The sequence below is a fragment of the Olea europaea genome, chromosome 17 (genome assembly GCF_002742605.1).
Source record: "Olea europaea var. sylvestris chromosome 17, O_europaea_v1, whole genome shotgun sequence".
NCBI lineage: Eukaryota > Viridiplantae > Streptophyta > Magnoliopsida > Lamiales > Oleaceae > Olea > Olea europaea.
In genome coordinates this window covers 9,675,612-9,701,356 of record NC_036253.1, presented here as the reverse complement: position 1 = coordinate 9,701,356, position 25,745 = coordinate 9,675,612, and the positions used below count along the sequence as shown (strand labels likewise).

Genomic DNA, 25,745 nt, shown 5'->3' with positions numbered 1-25,745 from the left:
TACTCTATATTTTCTCTAAATTCCTAAATGGGATATCAGAATTATCAAATTTCGTATTTACAGAACTTGAAAACATGTTTTCATTAGATAAATTCATTCAATACGATTATAAGATCGCTCTATTCGATTAGAACTCTGAGTGAACTAGCGTTAAATCTTTATTTGGCAACATAAGTAAAGTTTCAATAACTTCATCTGTCAAACTCAATGTCCCTACAAGATGGTTCAAATTTTTCCAGCTAATAATCTACTTTTAAGCAATTATTTCTCTCCAAACAAACTGTCCCCCACTAAAAAAATAGAAAGCATATGGAGTGATTAAATATTCATCCTAATTAATCCTTAATTAGACTTTAAAAGCAAATATTTTGACCGAAAAGATATTAATCCTAGCCTCTGTACAACTATGCATTGCTTAAAAAATTATGCAACATAAGCAAACATAAATGGTGTTCGAAAGATTTCCTCTCTAATGCAAGTTGAATGGATGACGGAGAAAAAATAGACAATGTCTAGAGGTCTATCTAGATATAAAAAATCATTTCGATGGAGTAAAATTAAACTCTCTCTCTCTCTCTCTCTCACACATCAAGTCCCTATTTGATTTAGCAAAAAAGGTTCATAAAAATTTAAGTCAAAGTCATCAATTCACTTTAACTATATATTTCATGGAATTCACAAATTTTATCAAATTTTTAACAACAAATTTTATTAACTTTTATTAAAGTCAACTGAAAATTAGATTTTTAACAAAATTAAACATCGACTGAATGAATTTGAATAATAAACGAAAACCATCTATGATGACATTTATTAGATATTAATATCACATTAAACAAAAATGTTTTTATTTGTTTGGCATGGAGATTGCAATACATGAATGAAGTGAAGATGCACTTAGACATTAAATGCATAAGATTTTTTGATCGAAAGTTAAGAGGATTATAAATCTCTTGGGCCCTTTGAAGGAACCTGTTTCATGAAATGTTTTCTTACTTTAATATTTGGGGTCCAATCAACTTTATGAAAATGCAGATATTCTGGATTAATGGTGCGTTTATAGTTCAAGTCGAGACAAGAAAGCATGTGGTTATGGTACCTCAATGATTAACATCTCAATTGAAGGTTCAATATTCTACCAACATCAATTATTAATAGATAAGTATGTAAATACATCCCCACTTGTAAATTTGTAATGATTTCATTTCGATAAACTTTCTCAAAACAGAAACAATCTCACCATGTGTACAGAAGACGGTTGACGGAATTTATACAGATAAGACACAGTTTGTTGGATTTTTTTGCACTATTTTATTCACATAGAGCCCACCCCAATGTGAGAGATCTGTATTTATTGTCAAACCCATTTCTGTACAAATAGATTTTCTCAAAGAGAAAATACATCTAAAAAACAGTCAAGTTATCTAATGAATGCGGTAATGCTTTTAATTAGAAGTATGAACGGTCTAATATGGACTGTTGAGTAAACTTAAATTTAAATCAAATCATTTGAAACGGATTGAAGAAACACTAACCTAATTTAAAGAAAGCATGAATAATGATGGATTGATCGATTTATCAAATAGGATAGTAGGTGATTGATAATGAGAGGTGCTTGCTGTACACTCTTGTATACAGCAAGATGTACACCCCCTCACATAAGGGGGTCCCATGATCAGCATGGGGTCCCCTCATGTGAGAAGAGTGTAAACTTGTACAACACTTTTTGCTGTACAAGCAGATTTACCCATTGATAATAGATCAAACTTAAGATTAAAATTTTAATAGTTATGTCTTATTTTGGAGGTTACAATTGTAATTAAACTGCCCAACCCAAGTTGTCCGATTTTAAATCTTTAGTCTTACTTTCATTTATTTTTCAGTTTAAAATTGTGCAGTTTAATTTCAAACCCTAGTTAAAATTTCGAAACTTAAATTAAACCATTTTATAATGGTGTAGCTTGTTCAAAATTGTTTCATTGATGGGTCCACATGGTACCAAATTAATGATTCCAAAAGGATGATATCAATTTAGTTTACATATTTGATGATTTTTGCTTACAAACCTTTCTTTTAAGTATTATAAGTCGTGAGTCTTAGGAATAATTAAATTTATCGTAGTTGTGGATTATACCAATGAGAGATAAAATGTACACTTGAACTAGTTTAAATTATAATATAAACTTTGGAAACATGCTCTGAAGCATTTAAATAGTGTATGATGCGGTGAGTGTTTGAATCATAGAAAACTTACATCTGTACTTGCAAAGACTTTGTAAATTATAATCTAGAAATAATGAGATAAAATTCGTTGGGGGGAAAAAAACAACTGTGAAGAATCTTACTTATCTAACCGGGATGGTCACTAATTTGAATATTTTAGATATTTAGGAGAATTAAGTAAGAGCAAAAGTGAAGAAGGTTTCCCTGTTAATCTAAATCGTGTGATAAAGAGCTTCTTGCTTGTCGGGTTTATAGTACTTATTAAATTATATTGGACAGTACAATGGACAAAATTTTAATTTTTTCAAATATTGTGTAAGCGGATTCATTCCAATTATTTCCCCTTTTTTTTTTTTTTTTTTTCTTTTTCCCTGAAACTAAAAAGGCTGTGCTTAATGAAATGTGCACCGGAGGCACCATGGGAAGACTATGTTCCAACATGGATAATTTAGTGTGTATCTCATGAGGTAGGCCCATATTTTATGAGCAGAGGACCAAATACACTGAAGATGAAGTGGGAATTAATTACTTAAAAGCTCAAGAATGAACTATCAAATGATACAACAATAATCACAAGAAAACTACTGTATTATGTTGTAATCAGGGTGGATTTGATTTTACCAAACTTCAACACGATGACAGGCTGTTCGTCCCAAACAAAAGAATCAAAACCTTTCTGTGATTCTCCCTTACTAGAGAATGGTATCTATCTTATCGAAGATACCAAAAGGGTATTGAATGAATGTAATCAAAATGTACTAAAACTATGGTCTTGTGGATATCCTTGGAACTTAATTTTACCAAAGATGAATATCACGAGAAGATATTCCTCCCCGAACAAATCGATCAATGCCCATTAACATCTTGTGCCTACATAGGAGTGTCAAAATGTGTAGAGCCATTCAGTCTTAAAACGCCTGACTTGGCTATAGGGGACCATAGCACGCATGAATTAACTCACACAGAACTTGTATTTTAGAAAATAGAAAAGAAAAACCATCTATGCTAAAAAAAAATGTGCGCTCTATAAGCCCCAAAATGTTTGCAACATGTTACACTTTTTATTCGACAAGGCCAAAATGCTCTTGCAATTAGCATCTGAGATTTTGGAAAGGTACTTGACAAGGTAATAAAAAAAACTTGATGCAATGTTAATATCTAAACGCAAATATTGTTCGTGTCACATCTTCAACTATTCATTCAATGAAGAAATTGGAGGAATGAGTTTACAAATGTAGGATGAATTACATGAAAGTTCAGCAATAGCCCAAAAGTTATAATATATAAAACAACCAATATCTTAGAAATCACTGTTTCATTAACATTTTCTTAATGTAATTTACGTTATAATATATAAAACGACCAATATCTTAGAAATCACTGTTTCATTAACATTTTCTTAATGTAATTTACGACTTCCTCCACGTTAACTGTCCATGCTACTGAAACAGGTGAAAAGCCTGACCATGGATTGCTTGAATTCCAACTGCATTGAATCATTTTGACATAGTTAGATCACTGCAGCAAGAGAAAAAAATTGTGCACGGATAAAATGTTCTAAACATACTTCTTTAGTCCTTGGTCCATCAGCGTATGGCCCACACAAATGCCCTGTGTCTCGACTCTTACAACTCCTTTCTTGAATGTGAAGAGATCAGGGCGGACAAGAAGCACAAAACTAACAGGATCGTGTAGAAAAATTCCTGAATGACATAAAACCAAGGCATAAGATAAACAAAGTCACCCGAAAGTTAAACAAGAATAAAGACCGCTGCTGATTAGATGATAGGAACGAGGCTGAGTGTGCAAGTCAAGTTACCATATACGCTATCAGATTTCACATGCCAGTCCCTGTAAAATTTGCACATATCACATATTAACTGTGCATGCCTGCCTTTTGACTGCCTTAGTTCATCTAGGTCCGCATCTGAAAGCCAGAAGATGTGTTAAATGAGTTACACAGAATTGTTTAAAAGGAGCGGAACTAGAAATTTGGGAAAATCAGAAGAGATTAACCTGTCAATTTGACTTGTGTGGTAATATTTATTCCAACAACATCAATATTTGCCCCGGAAGTGAACACAATATCTGCTGCTTCTGGGTCCCCATAGATCTTCAAGTGAAAGAAGTTTAAAATTAATGGCATTGAAATTCTGAAGCAAATCTTAGCACTAAAGCAGACTGCAGTGACTGAGCTTCATTTGACACAACCAAACTCGTATTCATGCAGAAGAGCATACTGGTTCACATTCTCATGATTTAATTATTCAAAAAAAGCGTAAAATAAATCCCTGTATGAACACTAAAGTTTTGACATATATGATAAAATGAAAATTGGCTGGAACTTGAGATTATAAAAACCAACATAAATAGGTATAAGGCCCTGCGAAATTGATCTGTTGTTGACTGACAATGTAAACCAACATAAAGAAACATATAACCCCACAAACTAAAGAAGTTTTTGCTGACTAAATCTAAGGGCCTGAATTTGTTAAAATGAATGTGTGTGGACACATATCAAATCTGAAGGGAATTGCAAACTGGATACAATTATTGCCAAGGGAACAGGAGACAGAGAACCAAATACTACATACATTTGCTTCAGCGGCAGGATTAACATTTCCCAATGCAAAGAAAGCTCCACCAAGTATCACCACTCTCTTGACCTTCCTTGCGAAAGATGAGTCTCTCTTTACCGCCTGAATCAACAAAAGAATGTAAACATTGAACATATACAACATAGTGAACCCCGAACATGGAGAATTTTCCAAGATGAAAAGCAACAGAACAAACATTACTTACTAGTGCCAAATTCGTCAAAGGTCCCAAAGCAAGTATAGAGACTTCACCAGGATATTCAGAGACTTTATTGACCAAAAACTCGGATGCAGTTTTCTCTGATTTCTTTGACTTGGATGGAGGTAAATATGTGTTACCTAATCCATCTGAACCATGAACAAAGTCCGCAATACGTGGTTTCCCTCTCTGTTACAAATTTCCAGTATGGTCAGGCTACAGTAAGTAGCATGTGTCTGGACTTCACACATTTTAAAATCAAAATTGCTAATGATAATAACAATCAGGTCATATAGCATGATAATAAGACATAGTCTAGATAGAGTTTTGCCTTAATTACTTGGTTTTAAAATAACAGTGTTCCTTTTCTATGTTTTATCAGAAGCAACATACCCTATTGTACTACAGGCTATGAAATTTTTTTCATCTTCTTATTTTCCAGGTTATTTTTAGTATTTGCTCAATAATAGAGATAGCATCCTTATAATTTTCTATCTCAAGTGTTGATGATAGAAATCGGATCAACATTTTCCTCTCACCTAGCCAAGATTTTCGCCTAATAAGCTCACTAGTTTTGATGCTCAAACCGGAGCAAGAGGAGAAATGATTATTTGGAAGGAAGATATTTGAATTTACATATCTTATTCTTCTAAGGTGGGAGTATTTATAGTATATGGGGTAATTCAGTCATTTAAATTAAATGACACATAACGATTCCTTATTGACTAGCTTGTAACTGATTTTGTTAGAGTATCACATTTTATTCATTGGCTTACGTGTCCTAGTAATGACTCTTAGCCAGTCTGGATGGGAAAACTGTTTGCCCACCTTGAGCAAGCATTTTACGCTCTTGTTCCCCCGCTTATTGCTTAAGCTTCGCAGGAGGAGGGTAAAGCTCGCGAAGGATATTTCTTGATTCAAAAAATAGTATCTGAAGTCCGATTTTGTTATTTATATTAAAGCTAGGATTTCTATTATACTACTTTACAGATCCGCGAACTTACATATGACTTTTCCACACCTTTCCATATTTTCCTGAGATGACGTGGGTTTTGTTAAGGTGACATTTCTAATATTGTTGTCGCATTATGCGCACTCCAACAAGCCTGTTTGTGATTTTCTGGGCTAGTCTCCCATATGTGTTTAATGCACATTGAGATTACAAGTGATTTTACCCATTTGTTTCGGGACTCAATCAACCAATTCATTTCCAACCGTCATGATTATGATCAACATATTTCTATGGTTTGTACTTTACATTAGAATCTATAAATATGTCATTACTTCTGTGAGTGTTCTTTGCTGCTTTTATTTGCTCGGTTTGGTTATATTTCTTATCGTCTCCGATAATTTTCTTTATCTAGGTGCGTGTTCTCTCCTCCTCTTTCTTTTATGCTTTCTTCAATGATGTCTTCTTAACATGGTTCTCATAATGTGACTTATGAGTCTGATTTGGGGAGTTCTATGCTTAAAGATAATTCTTCTAGCTTTTCTTCCTCTTCTGTGGAAGTGCTATACATTGATGTGCTTCTTTGTAGGGCATGGTATATATGTCAATCCAGAGCTTTTTAGGCAAACAAGTAGTTTTCAACCTAGGGTTAGGGTACACAATGAGGCTTGCGAACTTTCGAGTGAACTGGTTGACCCTATTGAGACTTTTGAGACTTCAGGAATTTTTTTTTTCAATATTTCTGAACAGGACCTAGTCGAAATTGGGGACAAATTTAATGTCTCTAATGACAAAATTATTATGACTGGGACAATTTCAAACAGCAGATCATCCTCCTCTTGGTAGCATAGTTATTTATAAACATTCAATAGATATGGGACTTAAGAGTCCCTTTCATTATTTTTCCGAGATGTTCTTTCTTTTTTCAATATTGCCCCTTCCAAACTTACTCCAGATGTGCGGACCCAACTGGTTGGATCTTTCTTATTACAGGGGTTGAGAGTTTAGAGGAAAAATTTCAGCCAAATGTATTCGTTCTATTTACCATTCCCTGCCAACGAGGAATAATGCAAGCCCAAAAAAGGGAACTATTGCCTTTCCTCTCATTTTGATAGGATATTTCCAGAACTTGTAGTTACTCCTACCTAGATGCTTGTATTTACTATCCCCTGCCAACAAGGAATAATGCGAGCCCAAAAAAGGGTAATATTGCCTTTCCTCTCGTTTTAATTTGACATTTCTAGAACTTGTAGTTACTCCTACCCAGATGCTTAACTGGAAGGAGAGTTTTTTCTTTATTCGGGACAACTGGGGTATTAACCTAATGACCACAACCCCTCCGTTGTTATGCCTTGAACCTATGGTGAGTGCAGTAAATATTAATTCGTTGCTTATCTCTTTGCCTTGAATTTATATTATTTTACTGTGGTAATACAATATAGGTAAACCACCTATTTTGCTTTGCAATCGAGTTCTTAGCAACCTTCGCGCTCTAATAGTTCCCATCCTTAACTTGTCTCCTAATGTTCACGAAGCTAAATGTGAACCACTCTTTTTCTATCCATATCAGCATTTCATATAGAGGTTATTATCTCAGCAATAGTGTCCCTACCCATGGTGAACTAAAATTATGGGTGCCCCAAAATTGGATATAATCAACATGTTTTTCTTTTTTTCTTTTTTTACTTAATTTGTTTTATGAATATGAACACACTATGGTTGTAGGATCTTAAGAATGAATGGTTGAATCAATGTTTGAGCAGGGTCTTGGATCACCAAATGATTGATATGAATATGATATGTATATGAGGCACAATGAACAACCACTTAAGAAAATAATGCAACGCTTGGGTATTTATAGTTAGAGATATTTAGGTATTATAGGCCATGTAACACTTTCCAAAATCACGAATTAGGGTTGGCCAAATAATACTATCATTGTAGCGACACTCCAACGATAAGCAAGCGAAAAGGCAGCGACAAGTGAGCAACGACCATTCTGTTTTTGTTGCTCGAGCAATTTTTTGGTGAGCAGCTAGGGAAATTGTGGCATCTCCTTTTTCCTTATTCCGGACTTGAACCCTAACTTACCTAACTCAGCAAGCCCAAAAAAGGGTAATATTGCCTTTCCTCTCGTTTTAATATGACATTTCTAGAACTTATAGTTACTCCTACCCAGATGCTTAACTGGAAGGAGAGTTTATTCTTTATTCGGGACAACTGGGGTATTAACCTAATGACCACAACCCCTCGGTTGTTATGCCTCGAACCTATGGTGAGTGCAGTAAATATTAATTCGTCGCTTATCTCTTTGCCTTGAATTTATATTATTTTACTGTGGTAATACAATATAGGTAAACCACTTGTTTTGCTTTGCAATCGAGCTCTTAGCGACCTTCGCGCTCTAATAGCTCCCATCCTTAACTTGTCTCCTAATGTTCACGAAGCTAAAAGATTGCTTCATCCTTTTAATTCAAACTTTCACAACGTTGGTGTTCAAACTACCATGGGTTTGTTTATGCTTTAGATATTTTGTTTCTAACTTAGGTGTGTTATTTCCAAATACTCCCTAATTTTTCCTTTACTTTGCAATGCGAATCAATTTTGATGTGAACCCTTCTAAGCGCTAAAAGATTTCTTCATCTAAGGATTTAGGCTCCGACGAAGGGAGAGGTTACATTCCTCTTGGGGTACGAGCGTACTGTCTACCCCCAACAAGGGTCTGGGGTATCGAAGTCCTCCATTGTCAATGCTTCGATTCAAGGGCCTTTTGCTTTAGAAATTGTGCCTCCTTCTTCGTCTATCCGAGCTAGCGACCCTTTTAAACGAAAAGTAAAATTATCAAGGGGGTTCGAGCAAGTTTCATGTCCTAATGTTTCTTTTACTCCCAATTCTAGGTTTTTACTCAGTTCCCATCGTCATGATGAGCCAGATGTAGGAGTTCTATCCACACTTTTCCCCTTTGTCTCTCAGACTGTGAGGTCGTCTTATACACATCCTCGGTTGTTCACATACTTTTTGCTTGTTTAATTAATATCACATTTTGCTTTAGTTTCGCAAGTCGTTTGTGCTCCTGCTGGAGTTTCCTTCCTTTGCCTTTTAGGATTAATGTCATTATCCACTGAACAGTCATTGGAATGTCCAGCTTCAACCTCTAACGCTTTCATTTCTTCTGGTTTTTCCTCTGTTTGACTCACTTCTTCAAATCTTAAGGATTTCTTGGCTACAATAGAGAATCTCGTGGTTTACCTTGCTCTAATTTCCCATAGATTGCACCAATTTGTTGATGATAGAAATTGGATCAAATTCCTCCCACCTAGCCAGAATTTTCGCCTACTAATCTCACTAGTTTTGATACTCAAATTGGAGTAAGAGGAGAAATGACTATTTGAGAGTGAAATATTTGAATTTGCATGCTTTACTCTTTTGAGGTAGGAGTATTTATTGATTTTTCTACAGGCTATGGGGTAATTCAGTCATTTACAATAAATGACAGATGGCAGTCATTTATTGGCTTGCTTGTGACTGATTTTGTTAGAGTATCACGTTTTATTCATTGGCTTACGTGTCTAAACAACGGCTCTTAGCCAGCCTGGACGAGGAAAGGGTTTGCTCACCTTGAGCAAGCCTTTTACGCTCTTGTTCCCACTGCATATTGCTTAAGCTTCGCACGAGGAAGAAAATGCTCGCAGAGGATATTTCTTGATTCAACATCAAACACAATTATAGATATCCCTTTAAGAAGTAACTGTTGTAACATTGCTTAAATGCATAAAAATAAGCATAAAGTTCGTGAAATCAACATCCAGTAGAATGCAACAATTAATCCGCACTCTATAGCGCATATACAGGAGATGAGTGTATACATGTGCAGCATGACATGTTTATCCAAGCTTAAAAAATGTAAAAAGTTCTATCTTCTAAACTATATGCATGTGCAGCATTACATGTTTAAGCTAAAAAAATGGAAAAGTTACTTTTTGTTCTAAAATATTTTAGATATATTGCTTTTTATTACTTTTTTAGAAAAGTAACTCTTTTGTCAAAATAAGTAATTTACTTATTCCCAACATGCACCAAAGAAAAAAATATATATTATTTTTAAAATTTACTTATTTATTTTCAAGTAAATTTTTATGCTTAACCTCTTGTGCTCTTAATAGCATTATAAACAGAGCATATCAGTATGGCTACCCTCTGGCTTAATTTAATAACTTAAATGAGATGCAAATTAAGCTAAACTTATGCAGAACTTTGTTACCTTTAAAGGTTCATGACTACCCTCAGACACAGGAACATCTGGACATCCAGCAATCTCACACTATCCTTTTGCACATTAAAATGGTAAACGATCACGAACATGATCTGAAAAAATTATCAAGTACAGGAAAAAAAAAATCCAACAACATTACCACCTAAGAGAAGGTGCTGAGTGAAGGAAATTACATACCAAAAGCAAGGCATTGCTTGTGGCATCGTCTGTAGCAACATTACCGAATATTGTTGTTAATCCTAAAATCTCTAACTCTGGAGATTGGAATGCCATTAATATTGCCATGCTATCATCTGCATATGAAAAGGCATCCTGTATTTTAGACATAGGAAGTAAATGTAGAAACATTTCATATCTACTATCCAGAACCTCATACATGCTAAGAGTCAGTTATACAAGTAACTTCAACATAAAGGAAATACACAGTAAGCCCTTTGAGCATGTTAGATCCAATTTCCTCTGTGTTTGCACGCATAAAAATCTCTATGTCATAAAACAGACTTGACAATCATTTCTTCATGCGAAATAAGAGAATCTGCTCCCATTTCTCAACACAACTTTTTATTTAGCTAAAAACCAACCAAGTATTCATAATAGCCGATTTTCATGTGGATGGATTTCTTTACACATACAGAAAACTATATACAACCCCTCAGAACTAGAGTGCTCAGCTTCTTGATAAATTTGGAGTTGGCTACATAAAAATGTCGGTCATTTCAATTCATTGCTAATCCTACAAGAAGATTTAAAGCAACTACCATAGAACATGTAAGTTTTGGTCTCCTCCATCGTTTATGGACATTGAGATCGCATCACTCTTGTGTATATAGTCATTGAATTTATTTTGGATGTGAGGAAACTCAACCGGTAAAATAAAGCCTTTGGTTTTTCTTTTACTGAAACATGTTTCTATCATTTTAGCCTCTGATCACTCAAATTGTGATGGCACCGGACGAAAATTCTATGTTGTAATATATTTTCTGGTTTCCTCTATGAAAAAAAGTCTCGAGTTCTCAGTTCAACCCAGATTTTTATTCAAAAACCTTCTATTTTTCTTACTTTATCAGGAAAGAAAGAAAATTAATAAGAAGAAAAGGCGGAGAACTCATCGATGGAATTAAAACAATCTGAACCCAAAAAAAGATGCTAAAAGAACAGAAAATGGTGCCACATTTTATGCTAAGTCTCAAAAATTAACATTTTAACTTTTTCCAGGTGAATTTCATGGAAAAGACTTAAATGAGGAGACATTCGAAGGAGCCAAATTTCCAAGTAAGTATCCACATAATTCGACAGAATCAAAATTCTATTAGTGTCAGATACAAGCAAACACCAATTCTGATTAACCCAAACACTACAAAATCACCCCCAAGTATAAAAACTTTTGTGATTGATTACACAAACTTACCAATGCCAGGATCCGTATCAATAATGATTTTCTCACGTTTCTTGGCACAACAATTGTTGGGAATCACCAACCCATCAATCTCACCACTTCGAGGAATCGACATCACGGCTCTTAACACAAATTCCACAAAGAAAAAAACAAAGGGGCCCAGAAAATGGAAAGAAATCACTAATTGAACCAGGATCTCTCTGTGTGTATACCAATCACAGGCACACCCGCAAAATGAGAAAATGATAAATACAAAAGGATGGGAGTTTATTCACTTTATTGTGATCTCTGATGAGCTGTTGTGTTCTAAAATTAAATTCTAAATAAACAAGACATAAAATAATTTCATTATTTGTAACGCCTCCAATTTCTGTTCAGATAGCTGGATTGGATATTCACACTCTGATTTTATTCCTCTAGTAATAGTCGACAACAGGTAAATCGATATGATTCATGCGTTTCTTTTATTATCCTTAAACACAATTCATTCTCAAATTTTAAATTTTTGGCATTTTTAAAAATAAAATTCGAGTTTTATTATTATTTGTTTTTCTTCTGGGGTTGGTGGATGATTCTTGAAAGCGAGCATGTGATCTTTGAATAATCTCATTTTCCGTAGGTGTCGTGATCTGATTTATTTTTTGAATTCAATTGAAAAGTACTAATGTAATACGCAAATAGAAGGAAATTATACATTCACGCCACAGTTTGATATTTTCTTTGATGGACTTTACATTTTGATCTTAGCCAACTTTGACTTCCAAATAGAATGAAATGATGCATTTACGCTACAATCATTATTTCAAAGCTCTTTGATTGTTTTTCATTTCAATTATATATTTATACAATAAAATATTTTACACATAAATTTAGAATTTTTTTTTATTTTTATATAAATTTATATTGAATATAATATATATTTCATAAGTTCTTAAAAGTCTCAAAATATTAAATTAAGACTTTTCAAGTCTTATAAAAGTCATGAGATATACAAAAATGTCAATTGCTTTTAAAATTCTTCTGAAAAGTCTTATAAAAATATCTGTCATTCACCCAACATTTGAATGACTTTCAATAGGAAAAAATAATAATTTAATTGTGTATATTTCTCTTTCCTTTTAACATTTTACGAACTATAGAACCATGATATATATATATATATATAAATAAAAAATAAAAAAATTAATGTTTCCTTCTTTTCATCTTTCTCCAATTTTTCTATGGGAAAAGATCAATTTTTAATTAAAATTTCAGATATTGATTGTTTGTTTAATTTAGCCCCTGTTTGGCCCCCATTACGGGGAAAATTTAATGTATAAAATAGTGTTTTTTGAAAAATGAGTGGTTGAAAAAGAAAGAAAAAATTTCGATTTACGTGTAATATTATTTTATGGAAGATTATGTGGTTGAAAATAGGAGAGAGAAAAATAGAATGTAATGTAATGTAATGAAAATCAAACAGGGGCTTAATAATTTTTTAGAGTTTGAACATATTGATAATATTGAACATTATTTATTTTTTCTTTTCATCAAATAGTATTGAAATTTCTTTTTCTTTTTTTTTGTGGTTTTGTCCTATATTTTTATTTTATTAGAAAAATATTGTTATTGACATGAGAAATATATAGCTCCCATTTGGCCCCCATTATTTGCCCATTTAATTTTTGGAATATTACTTTTTTGAAAAATTTGTGGTTAAAAAGGAAGATTTTTTTTAAAATTTACGTATAATATTATTGTATTGAAGAATGTGCGGCTGATAAGAAGAGAAAATGAATTATAATTTTAATAAGGCCAAACGAGGGGATAATTCTGTTGTTCTTTGTTCTGGATAATTTGATCGTGCAAGTAAATTGTGTGTGTGTGTGTGTATTTCAATTGTGTATATATGCACTAAAGTATGATATGGTAAACTTCATCATACAGACCAATAATTTTTTGGACGGACAAAATAACGTCCACAATCAAACAGAGATATCAGGAGAGAATTTTGGTTATAATTTTATAGGGAAAAACGTATTTTTGAATAGTGTATTGATGAAAAATGTGCGGTTAAAAAATAAAGAAAAATTTTAAATTTACGTGTAATATTATTTTATTGAAAAATGTGATTGAAATTATGTCGAAACACTGTAGAATAATGTATTTTTTCCTGAAGAAAGGGGCTCAAACAAGGGCAACGAAAGAACTCGACAAAACATCATTTTAATGGTATAGCAAAGTATACGAATAATTTTGTAAATCATTATCGAGGAAAAGCATTATACTTGAATCATGCTCAACTATGGCAAAAATAAAATAATTGACAAAAATCTTGATAACATCTATGAGTAGTCATCGATACAAAGGAATCTTGAGGGATAAGGATTGTTCATAATATGACAATCTGTCACATGAAAACGAGATTATTTTGTACAAAACAATAATTTATTACTAACATGAACTGAGCACTTCACCGCAATTTGCTCTTAACTATTACTCTGGCAAACATTGGCATAACTGAAAACACGTCTTCCTTTCATTTCGTTAACGAGATCTATACATCTCCATTTGGAATATAGATTCAAGACACCAAAAAAATAAAAAATTAAAAAAAAAAAAAGGGAACCGAAACAGGGCAATTTGATTGATACATTTCTTCCATAATAACCACACGGTAAAATAAATTACCAGCTTCCTCAAGAGCTCATAAGAGCAATGCCATTTATCTAATTAATAAGAAATCACAAAGCCATTAAGCGAATTTCAACATACAACCAAGAAACCATTTCTCGAATCAGAAGTCAATTGGCATTTTGGCTTTACCTATCAAAACATGTGGTGTGATTATATAAGCATTCTAGATCAAACATATTGGTATTGTGCACCTAAGAAACATGTATCACAAAAGATTTGCTTCAATGTTCTTGCAACACCCCAAAAGATGCGAAAGAGAACCCATCCATAGCATTTATATTTTACAGTAACATGGTGATGGCATAAAAACGAACAATTGGGCAAAAGTTGGAAACGGTAATGAAGACACAACGTAGATTTGAAGGTGTAGTCCAGTTCCTGTGTCTTTGATGCATCATATGGAAGAATTGCATTGCAAAAGAGCCGATTCCTACCACTTCATTTTCTCGTCTTCTTCCTCTCTTTTCTGGGGTGGGAGTTGATTGGTTAATTTTCACATTCATCCATTATGGGGATTGCATTGGCAAAATAAATTGTGCTCCATCTACTACTTTCACCACCACATTCTTCAAAGTTCACCTGCACCCAAGGAACAACGTGGAAGCGCTAAGTCAGACGAACGCACAATTTGATCCAGCATTTGAGCAGCAGAGACAAATATAGTCACAAGGCAACATAAATACAAAGTCCAGTCTACTAGTCAACACAATCAAGTCTCAGTTCCAAGTTCCAAAGCACGTCTTAATGTAACATTCGGTCTCCTAAAACTAAATGCATATAACGAAAACATGCCCCCCTTCAAGGATGATGAAGTTTACAAAGCTCTCAATGGAACGGAACAGATGAAGGGCACCAGGCCCCAATGGGATCTTTGTTCTTCTAAACACATTGGTGGCTGGTTGGTTCACAGGTTTCCACAGAAAAAAATCTAAGAGGCTCTAGGATTGGGGGATGCTAGACCGCAATATGTACCTTGGACTACCAACTGTGGTTGGGAAAAATAAACGTCAAACACTTGCAGCCATAAAGGAGAATATGTGGAATAAAATAAAAGGACGGCGTCGAGGACTTTTCTCAGTGGGACTATACATTTGTCAAAGCTATTCTACAAGCTGTGCCAACCTATCTTATGAACACTTCCAAGTACCTAAATTTTATGCAGAGACATTATGGTTCTTGGTAGTTTGGTTTCGATGGGGCTTCCATGATGGTGCAAAGAAGATATCATGGATCGAATGGAAAATGTTCTTTCCCCAAGTGCTTTAGGGGTTTGTAGTTTGGGACTCCACTTTGTTTAACAAAACACTTAAAGCAAAGCAAGCATTGAGATTATTTAATAATGCTTATTTTTTTGCAGCATAAAACCATCGGCTACAGACAAAATTAGGTCTTACTATTCATAAAAAGCCGTCTTTCGGGCCATGAATTGGTACGGAAGGGGATAATGCGAAGAGTGAATTAGAGGGAATCAATCCAAACCTTTCAAGATAAGTGGATTCCAAGGTCATCATCTTTCCACCCTATCAGACTATAATGCTTCAGCTAGTCATGTGAGTTGACTAATATTGGCTCCACATGCAGCAATTCTTGAAAATACCATTGACCTTGTACCAACGAACCAACCAAATTATTTGGCATCATTAAAACAGGGAATCTAGTTGGTTAGAAGTGGATACAAATTATTACTTAATGAGAACTCTCCAGTTGAATGGTGGAAACAAATGACAGCTTTGAGTCCCACAGAAAATCAGAATATTCTTGTGGCAGGATTTCCAAACACTCAACCCACATTTGATAACTCGCTAAGCCATCAAGCGGGGAATCGAGACAGTGTTTAAAATGTGGCTTCACTGAAACAAGTTTAGATACTATCTTCTACCGCCCCTGGGAAAAGAATGTGGAAGAGTATAGTATGGTAGAAGGAGATTAAAGGATGCACAGTGCACAAGATGAACATTACTCATTGGGAATTTTTCATGGATACCACGGGTTAATTTCACAAAGATCAGCTGAATCATCTAGATAGATCGCAACAGGGTCATGCATGGAGGGCAGGCTCAAACTGTGCCTCTATTGGCTGAGAAAGCAAGCCTTATTTGCTGAGTTCAGGGATGATGTCCAGCAGCATGGTTTTCTCACTACGAAACAGAATACTGCTGCATTCGCTAAAGAGGGCAGGAAATCCTTGGAGGTGGGGTGATGCAGTATTAGAAGGGATTTCCAATTTTGACGCATATTTTAGGAAACATAAGTAAGGTTTCATATAATAGCTTATATTACATATTTCCTATTTAGAATAGACTCATTGAACCCCTATTATAAAGGGCTCTTATGTATTGTAATAGGACAACTTTCAATAATGAAATAAATTGATATTTTCCTTTGCCCTCAATTTTTCTCTCCTCGCCCCCACCCCCCAACAAAATAAAAATAAAAAAAAATCTCTTCTTCTCCCCCTTCCCATTCTCCTACAGTTATTCTATTCCATCCTACATCATAGGGACTGTGGCTCCGAATCCCATGAAGGCACAGTTATTCTATTCCATCCTAGATCATAGGGACTGTGGCTCTGAATCCCATGAAGGCACAGTTATAGCAGCTTGCTCAAAGATTGTTAGGGTGGATTTTTGTCAGAAATGTCGATGCCACATCCCTCAGAGAATGTGACGATTTTCGGATCGTCCAAGGCCTGAACTCAAACTTCAGTTTGGTGGCAAATGCTTCGATCTTAGATAATCTTGTAGTGTGCTTCTTTCTGATGAAGGGTGAAGCTCTAGTCTGTATGTTCCTAGAAATGGGAAATGTGTGGTCCACACACTTGCATCCTTTGCTACTCTACCCCCATTGGATATACACTTGGTTGATTGCACTCGTCTATTTCGCATGTTGTTTGTGCCAATTCACATTAATGGAAATTATTTGAGTTCAAGAAAAAAATGTTTGCATTTAGTTTTCTTTATAATGCAAAGGAGACTGAGAGCTATAAAAAATAATATTCCAATTTCCAAGGCATTCAAATTTTCTTGGAGTGTGTCCATGTGAGTGTTCAACATTCTGTTCGTTTTGCAGACATACATATCACAATATTCAGAAAAAAAAAAAAAATACCTTTTCGAATCAAAACTGCACAGCCAGGCATTTTTAGCAGTAACTCATCCAGCTTCGCGTATTTTAGCATTAGGTGGGGAACCAATGACACTGGCAGTCCCCTTTGCCTGATGAGTTTTGGCATTTCCACCTTGCAGTCCAGATGAGCTCTTAGCCGACATCTCAGTGGCTGAAATCGACTTTTTAATCTATCAATAGAGACATAGGTAAAAAGAAAGAAAGGCATCAACCAAAACCAGAAAAGAAATAGGTAAAAAAAGAAAGGGCATCACAGAAAAACCAGAAGAAATCCAACAAGAATTTTATTTACTTCAAACTAACATCCTAATATCAGTTCTTTCACCTATCAAATGACTGTAGTACTCCCTGCTCATTACACTAGTAAAAAAAGTACGAAGAATGAATCGGCAAGACTTACCGCTGCTAACCTCTCCCTATGAATATCACTTACAAACTGAAAACCACATGACAAAAGAGTCAGGAAAATATGTACAATTTCACGATTTAGAAAAATAATCTATGACGTGTGAGGTGAGAGGTGAGAGCAGCAGAAACAACCAAAACCTCCACCAACACACATCATTTATTAAGCTCAAGAAACTCTCAACAAAGTAAGTGGAGAAAATACTTGCCGGCTTTTTGTAAATCTTGATCTCATCTCCACCATATCCAGGAAGTGTCATATTCCAGTTTCTTTCTGAGTCAAAGTATCAAACAGACATTTAAGCTCTGAATATTTTCACCACTTAACAAAAAGCAAACTCCTACATACTAACCAAGATTTAGAAGAATGTCCTTGGCTTCTAAGGTAGTGGACTTTCGATGCTTGGCCAATGAACAACCAAATGTTGTAATCTGGTGATGTAATATTTGAAATAGAAGAGCTTGTTAATGCAACTTAGCCATGCATTTAAGTCATAATGGACTTTTATAATTTAAAAATGAATAAAATTTAATACCAAATATAAATGATAATTGCATATAGCTAAGAAACAAGAGTAGTTTACAAAAAAATTAAAATCTAGCCACCAAAGTTATGAAGAAATATTTCTAAACATTCAAAAATAGAGTACCCCTACAATATGATATCCTTATTGTAGTTTACCCCAAAAAAACATAAATAAATAAATAAATGCAGCAAGTGTCCTGTTTAGCTAATGTCAACTTCCTAATATCAATCGTCCAAGCAGTTTTAAAAGTCAAAAAGATTCTCCTCACTGTCAGTATCTCCAACAGAGAATTATTTAAGGATGACATAAAATTATGATTTGTCTTCCCTATTTGCTTCCACGATTTCAAGCAATAACAATTACATCAGTACTTGCATATGTTTGACAGCAAGATAAGCAAAGTGCATACAAGAAATCAGCAATGGACAATAATTATTTTTACAAATTCCTATAGATACGAATAAGTGCTAGCATGAGAAAATTGAACTCACCTAGATAGCTGACTATGCAGAAATAAAGTCAGAAATTATTATTTTTGTTGGACAGATGTATAGCATTTGAATTTTCCAACTTACAGATTCAACAAAGTCCTCGGCAATGTCCACGAGAATGTCTTCAACTTCAGGATCCAATTTTTCTGATGGATCAATCTGTCAAAAAATGCAAGTGAATCAAACGCTTGAGTAAAAAAGAAATTATATATTAACCTTGAAAAGATCATAAAAGTCAAGGTGTTTAGTAAAGCAAAAGACACATCCTTAAATTTACATAGATCGAAATATCCAAAAATATTCAAAGTTGCTCAAATTATACAAAACCACCATCAACAGTAGAAATATGACACTATGATACATAGGCAATCAATCTTCTCTGCTACCATTAAGATGTCAAAATCAAGGCCACAAAATAAAGAACACAGATAATAGATCATAAAAGTCAAGGTGCACAATGAAAAATTACATAATGGTCTCCATATCCAGTTGCACTATACATAAGCAGAATGAGTGGCATAGGCCCTTAAATTCACATAGACAGTAGATTTATTATTTATTCAACTCAAAAAATTTCAACCGTGCTTAAACAAGCCAAAACTATCATCAAATATAGGAGTCTGACAGTCTAGTATACTTGGCCAATCTCTGAGACCTTAAGATGTCACATTTAGGTCCCAGGAATAGAAACATAATCAAGGGTGCTTATTTACCAGCATTAAACCCACAAGGCTAACTTGCAGCCACTGTCACAGATTAAGAACTGGTGGGTTTTCGTAAGACAGTAGGGATTAGAAAACAAAAACTAATGATGAATTGTGAAAAATTTTAAAGAAGTATGATACTTGAATTACAGAAAATTGGTTCTGCCACAGAATTTGTTGAATTAAGGACCATAAACCATGGATTTCTGAACCCTGTGCGTGACAAATTTTACTTTAATCGTCTATTGCATTCAAAACTCCATATATGCTTTTTACATAGTTTATTCCAAGAATGAATAAAGGAGGATGGTTGTCGTAGCTAGTGTAAACCTAGTCACATTTTGTGAAATAAATCTTAGTATCGAATAAACTGTAACAATAGATTCTGCACACATTAAATTTTACATTTCAAAGATAAATGGAACTACTAAGCAATTTACATTAGCCCCTAGCGATTTCCAAAAGCAAAGCACGATACGTCCAACCTAGTACACAAGCTCAAATATCACATATCACAAAACAGACAACAACAAATGACGCTTTATTACAAATAAATCTGGGTATGTTACATGTATTCTTCTTCGCTTGTTCATTACTAGATCTACTTAAAGATATAAATCAACTAAGTAATTAGCAACTAAATACCCCTCCCTTTTCTAGCTTACTCCGCTAAAAATGAAATCACACTCATGAACGCAATCTCTTTAGGTCAACATAGGACATGGCCCAGCCACCGGTCTCCCTTCCCCTTAATTCATTCTCAGTCAGCACCACCTCCACTAGTTGGAATATATAGTCATTTATCATCTTATCCATCCTAGTATGATGATCATATAAATCTCAAATCTGGACATTTTGGTTCTTTCAATTATGTGGTACCACCTATAGGTAGTTTTAAACAAGTTTCTTTTGAAGTAGATATCTAAATGGAACAACCATACACTTTTTTATTATGGATCTACCATCAAAAAGTAGTGGATTCTCTTTCGGATAGGCCCAAAAAGGAGAACGAAGGCCTATCAAAAAAAAAAAAAAAAAAAAAAAAAAAAAAAAAAAAAAAAAAAAAAAAAAAAAAAAAAAAAAGAAGGAGAACGAAGGGCACAACTCCTTTGATGGGTGGCGCAATGGTTCTATTTGCAGTATTTCTTCCTATTATTTTCGTTCCAGCTGAACACAAAGAGTCATAAAGCAGGGTTGGTCAACTGTTCTAATACAACTTGCTTTTTAACCTTAATGGAATCTTCCCATCAAATACAATTCCAGTAGCACTTCTTTATTTCGTCATACCCACTCTAACCATATACATCACGTCCTCTTTAAACCCTTTTTGTCAACAATTGGATAGAGTTACCTAAAACAATCACTTCTAGCACTGCCATCAACATAGATTAATATTTCAGTGATACTGGACCAAAAAGTAGAGGATTGTAGCTATTTTAACCACCAAAAACAGAGTGAATATAACCAAAAAGACAGATTAGTTTCAGAACAGAAACCTTCTGAAAGAAAGCTGGGGGATTTGAACCTGATCTTATTTATGTAAATATAGTTAATTTAGTATGATTCATATGCATATAATGACAAGAAGCATGAACAGGTCTCAAAAGCTAGAAAAACAGTAGAAGACAACATTTAGGATGTCAGACACCATATGACAAGAAGATAATAAAAAATGACAGCACAACCAACACAATTAGCAGACAAATAGAATTGGTAGTAAATTCATATGCAATCATAAGCATTAGTTAAATACAATCTTGATTCAATATAGAAGACTCAAAACAACATCAACTTGACAAGTTCCACGTAGGATTGTGAGAATACGCAAATGTGTACATGCTTACCTGACTTACTAGCTCTTGGATGCTTCTCTTGCTGACTATCCGAGTACTAAATTCCTCAGTGTCTGCAGTAGCTGATTTATTTGAGGATCCAGGCTGGACTGCACTGGACTGTAGCATTGAGAGAGGAGGTCTTTGGGTTCCCAATCCCTGACCCCTCGCAATCTGTTGATGATGAGATAATGGCTGCTGCATCCTGGAAGGTGGGAATTGTTGCCCATAATTTTCTTGTACTGGCCCTGAGGTTGAAGGTTGTGGCGAGTGTTGCGTCGAGTTTGTTTGCTGCTGTAGTGAGGTAGTGATGGATCGTAGCTGAGGAATGTGGGATCTTTGCTGCAATGACTGGGAGCTGGCCTGGGGTCGAAGTGATGGAGTTGGCAAAGGAGGTCTTCCTTGGGTTCCAGAAGACATCCATAGCTGATTCTGGGACTGTGAGCTTTGGGAACTACCGGACGTTGACAATCCAGGAGATCCTAAAGACGGAACTCTGAGCATGCCATGCCCTTGGAAATTCTGAGTGAAAAAGGATCAAAATATTTACCATTAAACATCTAAATGAAAACAAGCACATATAATTTAAAATCTTCAATCGGCTTACTTATGTCAACTTTCAGCTTTTAAAAGCATCTACTTCACTAAATATATGGTTGATAATGCGAGTGGACAACTAATGTAATGAATTCATCGATACATCTTTATCAAAAGTTGTCTTCAAATAGCATCAAGTATGTACGATAAATAGAGAGGGGTGGACAGAAGTAGGCCTGAGTATGGTCCGGTTCGGTTCTGTTCAGTTCGGTTCTAATCAAACACGAAATTTTCAAGTATTTAGTAAGTGGAACCATCGAGTCCAAATTTAATTATGGAACCATTCGGGTTCGGTTCCATTCAGTTCAATTCGAGTCAGCACCATTCAGTTCCTAGGTTCTGTACTATAATTAATTCAACTAACGATATATTCAATCTTAACTCTTACAAAATAACGTAATACAATCTTATATGTCTTTTGTTTCTCTCTTTAATGACTTCTTCATATATTTGATTGTTAAAATATAGGAAGAGGAAGATAACGAGTTCACAATAATTAAGAAAGGCGTTGTCGAGTTTCAATTCGATTTCTTCAAAACGGTAGAAACGGCACTACGGTATGATAACAAATTTGGGTAAAACTTAAATCAATTTGATTAAATTAGACTTAGGCTGAAAATTAGAAATAGGAAAATAATATTTTTGAGTTTGAACTAAATTAACTAATTAGCAAATTTATTTTAAAAAATAAAATAATTTTGCTTATTTAAAATAAATAAATTAAAAAAATTAAGGAAATTCAATCTTAATCTAGATTCAAGAACCAAACCAAACCCGTTGTTCTCGATTCAAATACCCGTTTAGGTATTTAATTTAAGAAGAACTGCTCCATTCGGTTAAGTTCGGTTCACGTCCGGTTCGGTCGGTTCTCCAGCCCTAGACATAGATAGAAGAACTATGATATTTCATATAAGAAAAATATTGAATGTGAAACCATCCCAAGCCGAGGGGTAGAGGTGGGAGTCCGTGCACTTTACATATGCAATAAACCAGCACAAGAGAATAGAAAAAGGGTCATTATACTCTTAGAACGGTGTTCCAAGCATAGATATAACAATGAAAAAGGTATACTACAAATGAAGATAAATACATGCATATAAACACCTCAAGCATCCAAAATTTGCCCAAGTACGAACCAGCTTTCATAGATCATCCACCCATATAATTGAAACATTATAAGCACAAACAATACTTTATTTCCAAGATTCAGACTTGTTCACGAAGTCTAAAAGTGCATTATTGTTCAAAAGGTACTAAAAAGCGCTGTCATACTTCATGATAGTAGGTGCTTTTCTGAATAAGCAATGGTCTATGCAAGCAGGTGATGTTTACGCAAACAGCTAAAATAATGCACAAATTATCAGTTTCACATCCATTGATCCATAATCAGACTGCACTCTATTTTTCCTTTCCATTATTTGAGGCTCACATTGGGAAGCCAAGATTACTTAAAAGATGTGTAAAGTTGGTTTCACATTCTTCAAAGCACATGGCAGTAAAAATAATCAGCTGGTAAAATTCAAAATTGAAGATCTTTTGCGTGCTCAACACTTTTCAGAGTAAAGAAGATATTCCTCTCCATTGTTTTCATGGCCAAATTTTTTATGTTGCATGGCTAACAAATATGTCCTCGCACATCTGTGTCATACATTTGCCAACAACTTCATACCTCAGCTGAAAAAATGGCAAGCAATATCACTACAATATAAGGAGAGGTCTCGGGTTGGAACTGGAGACAGAGAAGGAATTATCAACTATGAACTGATTACCAATAATCATCCTCCAGGTTACGCTTTAAAAAAACCCAATTTGATAAAAATAATGTAGCATATGTTTATCACCTCGCTAAAAAAATTACAAAAAGCATACCATTAACAAGCACATCCCCTAAACAAGTAGTTGATTTGTGTGGTCAACAATAGCTGCTCTACCAACTTTCAATACTGTTGCACAATTTCAAAGACTTTCACAATTCCCTAGTTCTCAAGTAAAATATATTGGAATTTGGATAACAACTTTAAGCATTACTTCATAATTATGTTCAGGAAGATATCCCATACTTATAAGCAATTACAAACACATAAACATACTAAGCATACCCAAAGAAATATCTTATTCCATGTAAAATTGAATCCATTAACTACCAACCGGTGTAGTAGGGGACTGGGAACTTGAGCTAGTCTGTGGCCTAAGAGATGATTGACCAGGCCTCAACTGATGTGCAGCAATCCCTCCCGGCCGCATTGCTGAAGTTGTACCCTGAGATCCGGTCATCCCAATTCCTTGCATTCCTTGTATGGACTGCCTCACCTACAAATCCGATCAACAATTAAACTCGTACCCAACTCCGCAATGCAGAAATGACGATGTAATTCCATAGTACATACATATTGATGAATTACATTTTTACGACATAATGAAAATATAAATGAATTCATATCAGAATTTTGCTTAAAGAAAATAAAAAATGACCTGAGATTGTTGACCATAAGAAGGGGAAGTAAGTGAGGAAAAGGAGGTCGGGGGAGCCGAAGACGTGGCGGGGTGTTGGGCAGGGACCCCAATGGCCATGCCACCTCTTTGCACGGGCGGCACAGAAATCGAAGTAGTAGGATTGGAGGTTGAAGGAAGGGGAGGCGGGGGAAGTGAGAAGTGCGAATAAGTTGAGGATGGCTGTTGCCACGGTCTGGTGTTGAAGGATGGTCTTGTTTGAGGAGTGGCAGGTTGAGACTGTGGGGGTTTAGGGGTGGAAGTGGGGCTAGGGTTTGAGGAGGAAGTGGTGACAGGTGGCGTTTGTGGGAGAGGAGGAGTGAGAACTGAAGAGGAGGGGGAGGAGGTGGTGGCGGGTGGTGGCAGCGGCGTTTGTTGGGGTTGCTGCTGCTGTTCCGCCGGTGGTGGCGTGGACGGCGTTTGCTCCATCGCAAGATCCGGGTTTTGGGGCAAAACTATTTTCGCGGAAGTTAATTGGAGGGGTGAATTTTAGGTAATGTGGTAAGATGGCCAATGTAGAGCAGAGTTGGCTTGGCTCGCTTTTCTTGATGCTTGTAAATTTTCAGGTTCGACTCGTTTGATTCGTCCTACTGTATTCTACTGTATTGTTTGTCAATGGTTGAGGTTCCCATCTCGTACAAATATAGGATTGAAATCATCCTTATCTGATATGGTTGAAGGCAATGAATTGAATAAGGTCGGCTCGACTTAATCCCAAACAAGCAGAACACAACACGCTCACTCGACTCACCTAATGATAGGGGAGAGCTGAATCACTTGCGAGTCGCTCGCCTATAATAAAAAATATCTTATTTATATGTTTAAAAGAGAGAGAGAGAGAGAGAAATAGAGTAAAGTTTGAATTTCAAATTCATTGCTTCGAACAAGTGCTTGAATTTGATTTGACAGCACTTACCACCAAATTGGTTGCAAGCGAGACACTAATCAACTCACAAGGTGACTTGGATGAACAACGTAAATCAAGTTGATGAGTAGCTTTTGACCATTGCCATTTGCGGTGATTATGTTGACAACAATAATAAATTGTTAGTGTTGCACTTTATGGGCACCATGGAAAACCACTGGGACTAACTCAGTCGACCCGTTATTTAAAAAATGGATAAATTTTTAGGAGGGAAAACTCAGGGTTAGATATCCTAATGGTCATTAGATTTTGTCAATTATTTTTTCAATGATCACTGAGCGTAAAAAAAAAAGTCGAGCTCTCACTAAACTTACCAAAATATTATACTGTGATTT

The 25,745-nt window shown here is 35.1% G+C and overlaps 2 protein-coding genes across 3 annotated transcripts; both read right to left on the bottom strand.

The window, feature by feature from the left end:
* Positions 1-3,394: 3,394 nt before the first annotated feature.
* On the bottom strand, positions 3,395-12,248 carry LOC111366248 (uridine nucleosidase 1-like). 2 transcript variants are annotated; one of them, XM_022986969.1, is made up of 10 exons: positions 11,650-12,248; positions 10,419-10,534; positions 10,230-10,289; positions 5,026-5,208; positions 4,818-4,922; positions 4,240-4,336; positions 4,043-4,150; positions 3,791-3,926; positions 3,600-3,709; positions 3,395-3,529 (listed from the first exon to the last, which is right to left on the bottom strand). In XM_022986969.1, exons 1-9 carry the CDS (start codon positions 11,750-11,752, stop codon positions 3,601-3,603), a joined length of 1,017 nt encoding a protein of 338 aa, XP_022842737.1. In that variant the 5' UTR covers positions 11,753-12,248; the 3' UTR covers positions 3,395-3,529; position 3,600. The 2 variants fall into 2 exon arrangements, with proteins under 2 accessions (XP_022842737.1, XP_022842736.1); XM_022986968.1 differs by having other exon boundaries at positions 3,395-3,557; positions 3,628-3,709.
* Positions 12,249-14,311: 2,063 nt separating this feature from the next.
* On the bottom strand, positions 14,312-25,129 carry LOC111366247 (transcription initiation factor TFIID subunit 12). The gene is made up of 9 exons (XM_022986967.1): positions 24,468-25,129; positions 24,144-24,305; positions 21,411-21,920; positions 18,947-19,021; positions 18,198-18,276; positions 18,054-18,118; positions 17,840-17,875; positions 17,422-17,609; positions 14,312-14,892 (listed from the first exon to the last, which is right to left on the bottom strand). The coding sequence occupies exons 1-8, from the start codon at positions 24,912-24,914 to the stop codon at positions 17,466-17,468; spliced, it is 1,518 nt and encodes a 505-aa protein (XP_022842735.1). The 5' UTR covers positions 24,915-25,129; the 3' UTR covers positions 14,312-14,892; positions 17,422-17,465.
* Between the last annotated feature and the right edge of the window lie 616 nt (positions 25,130-25,745).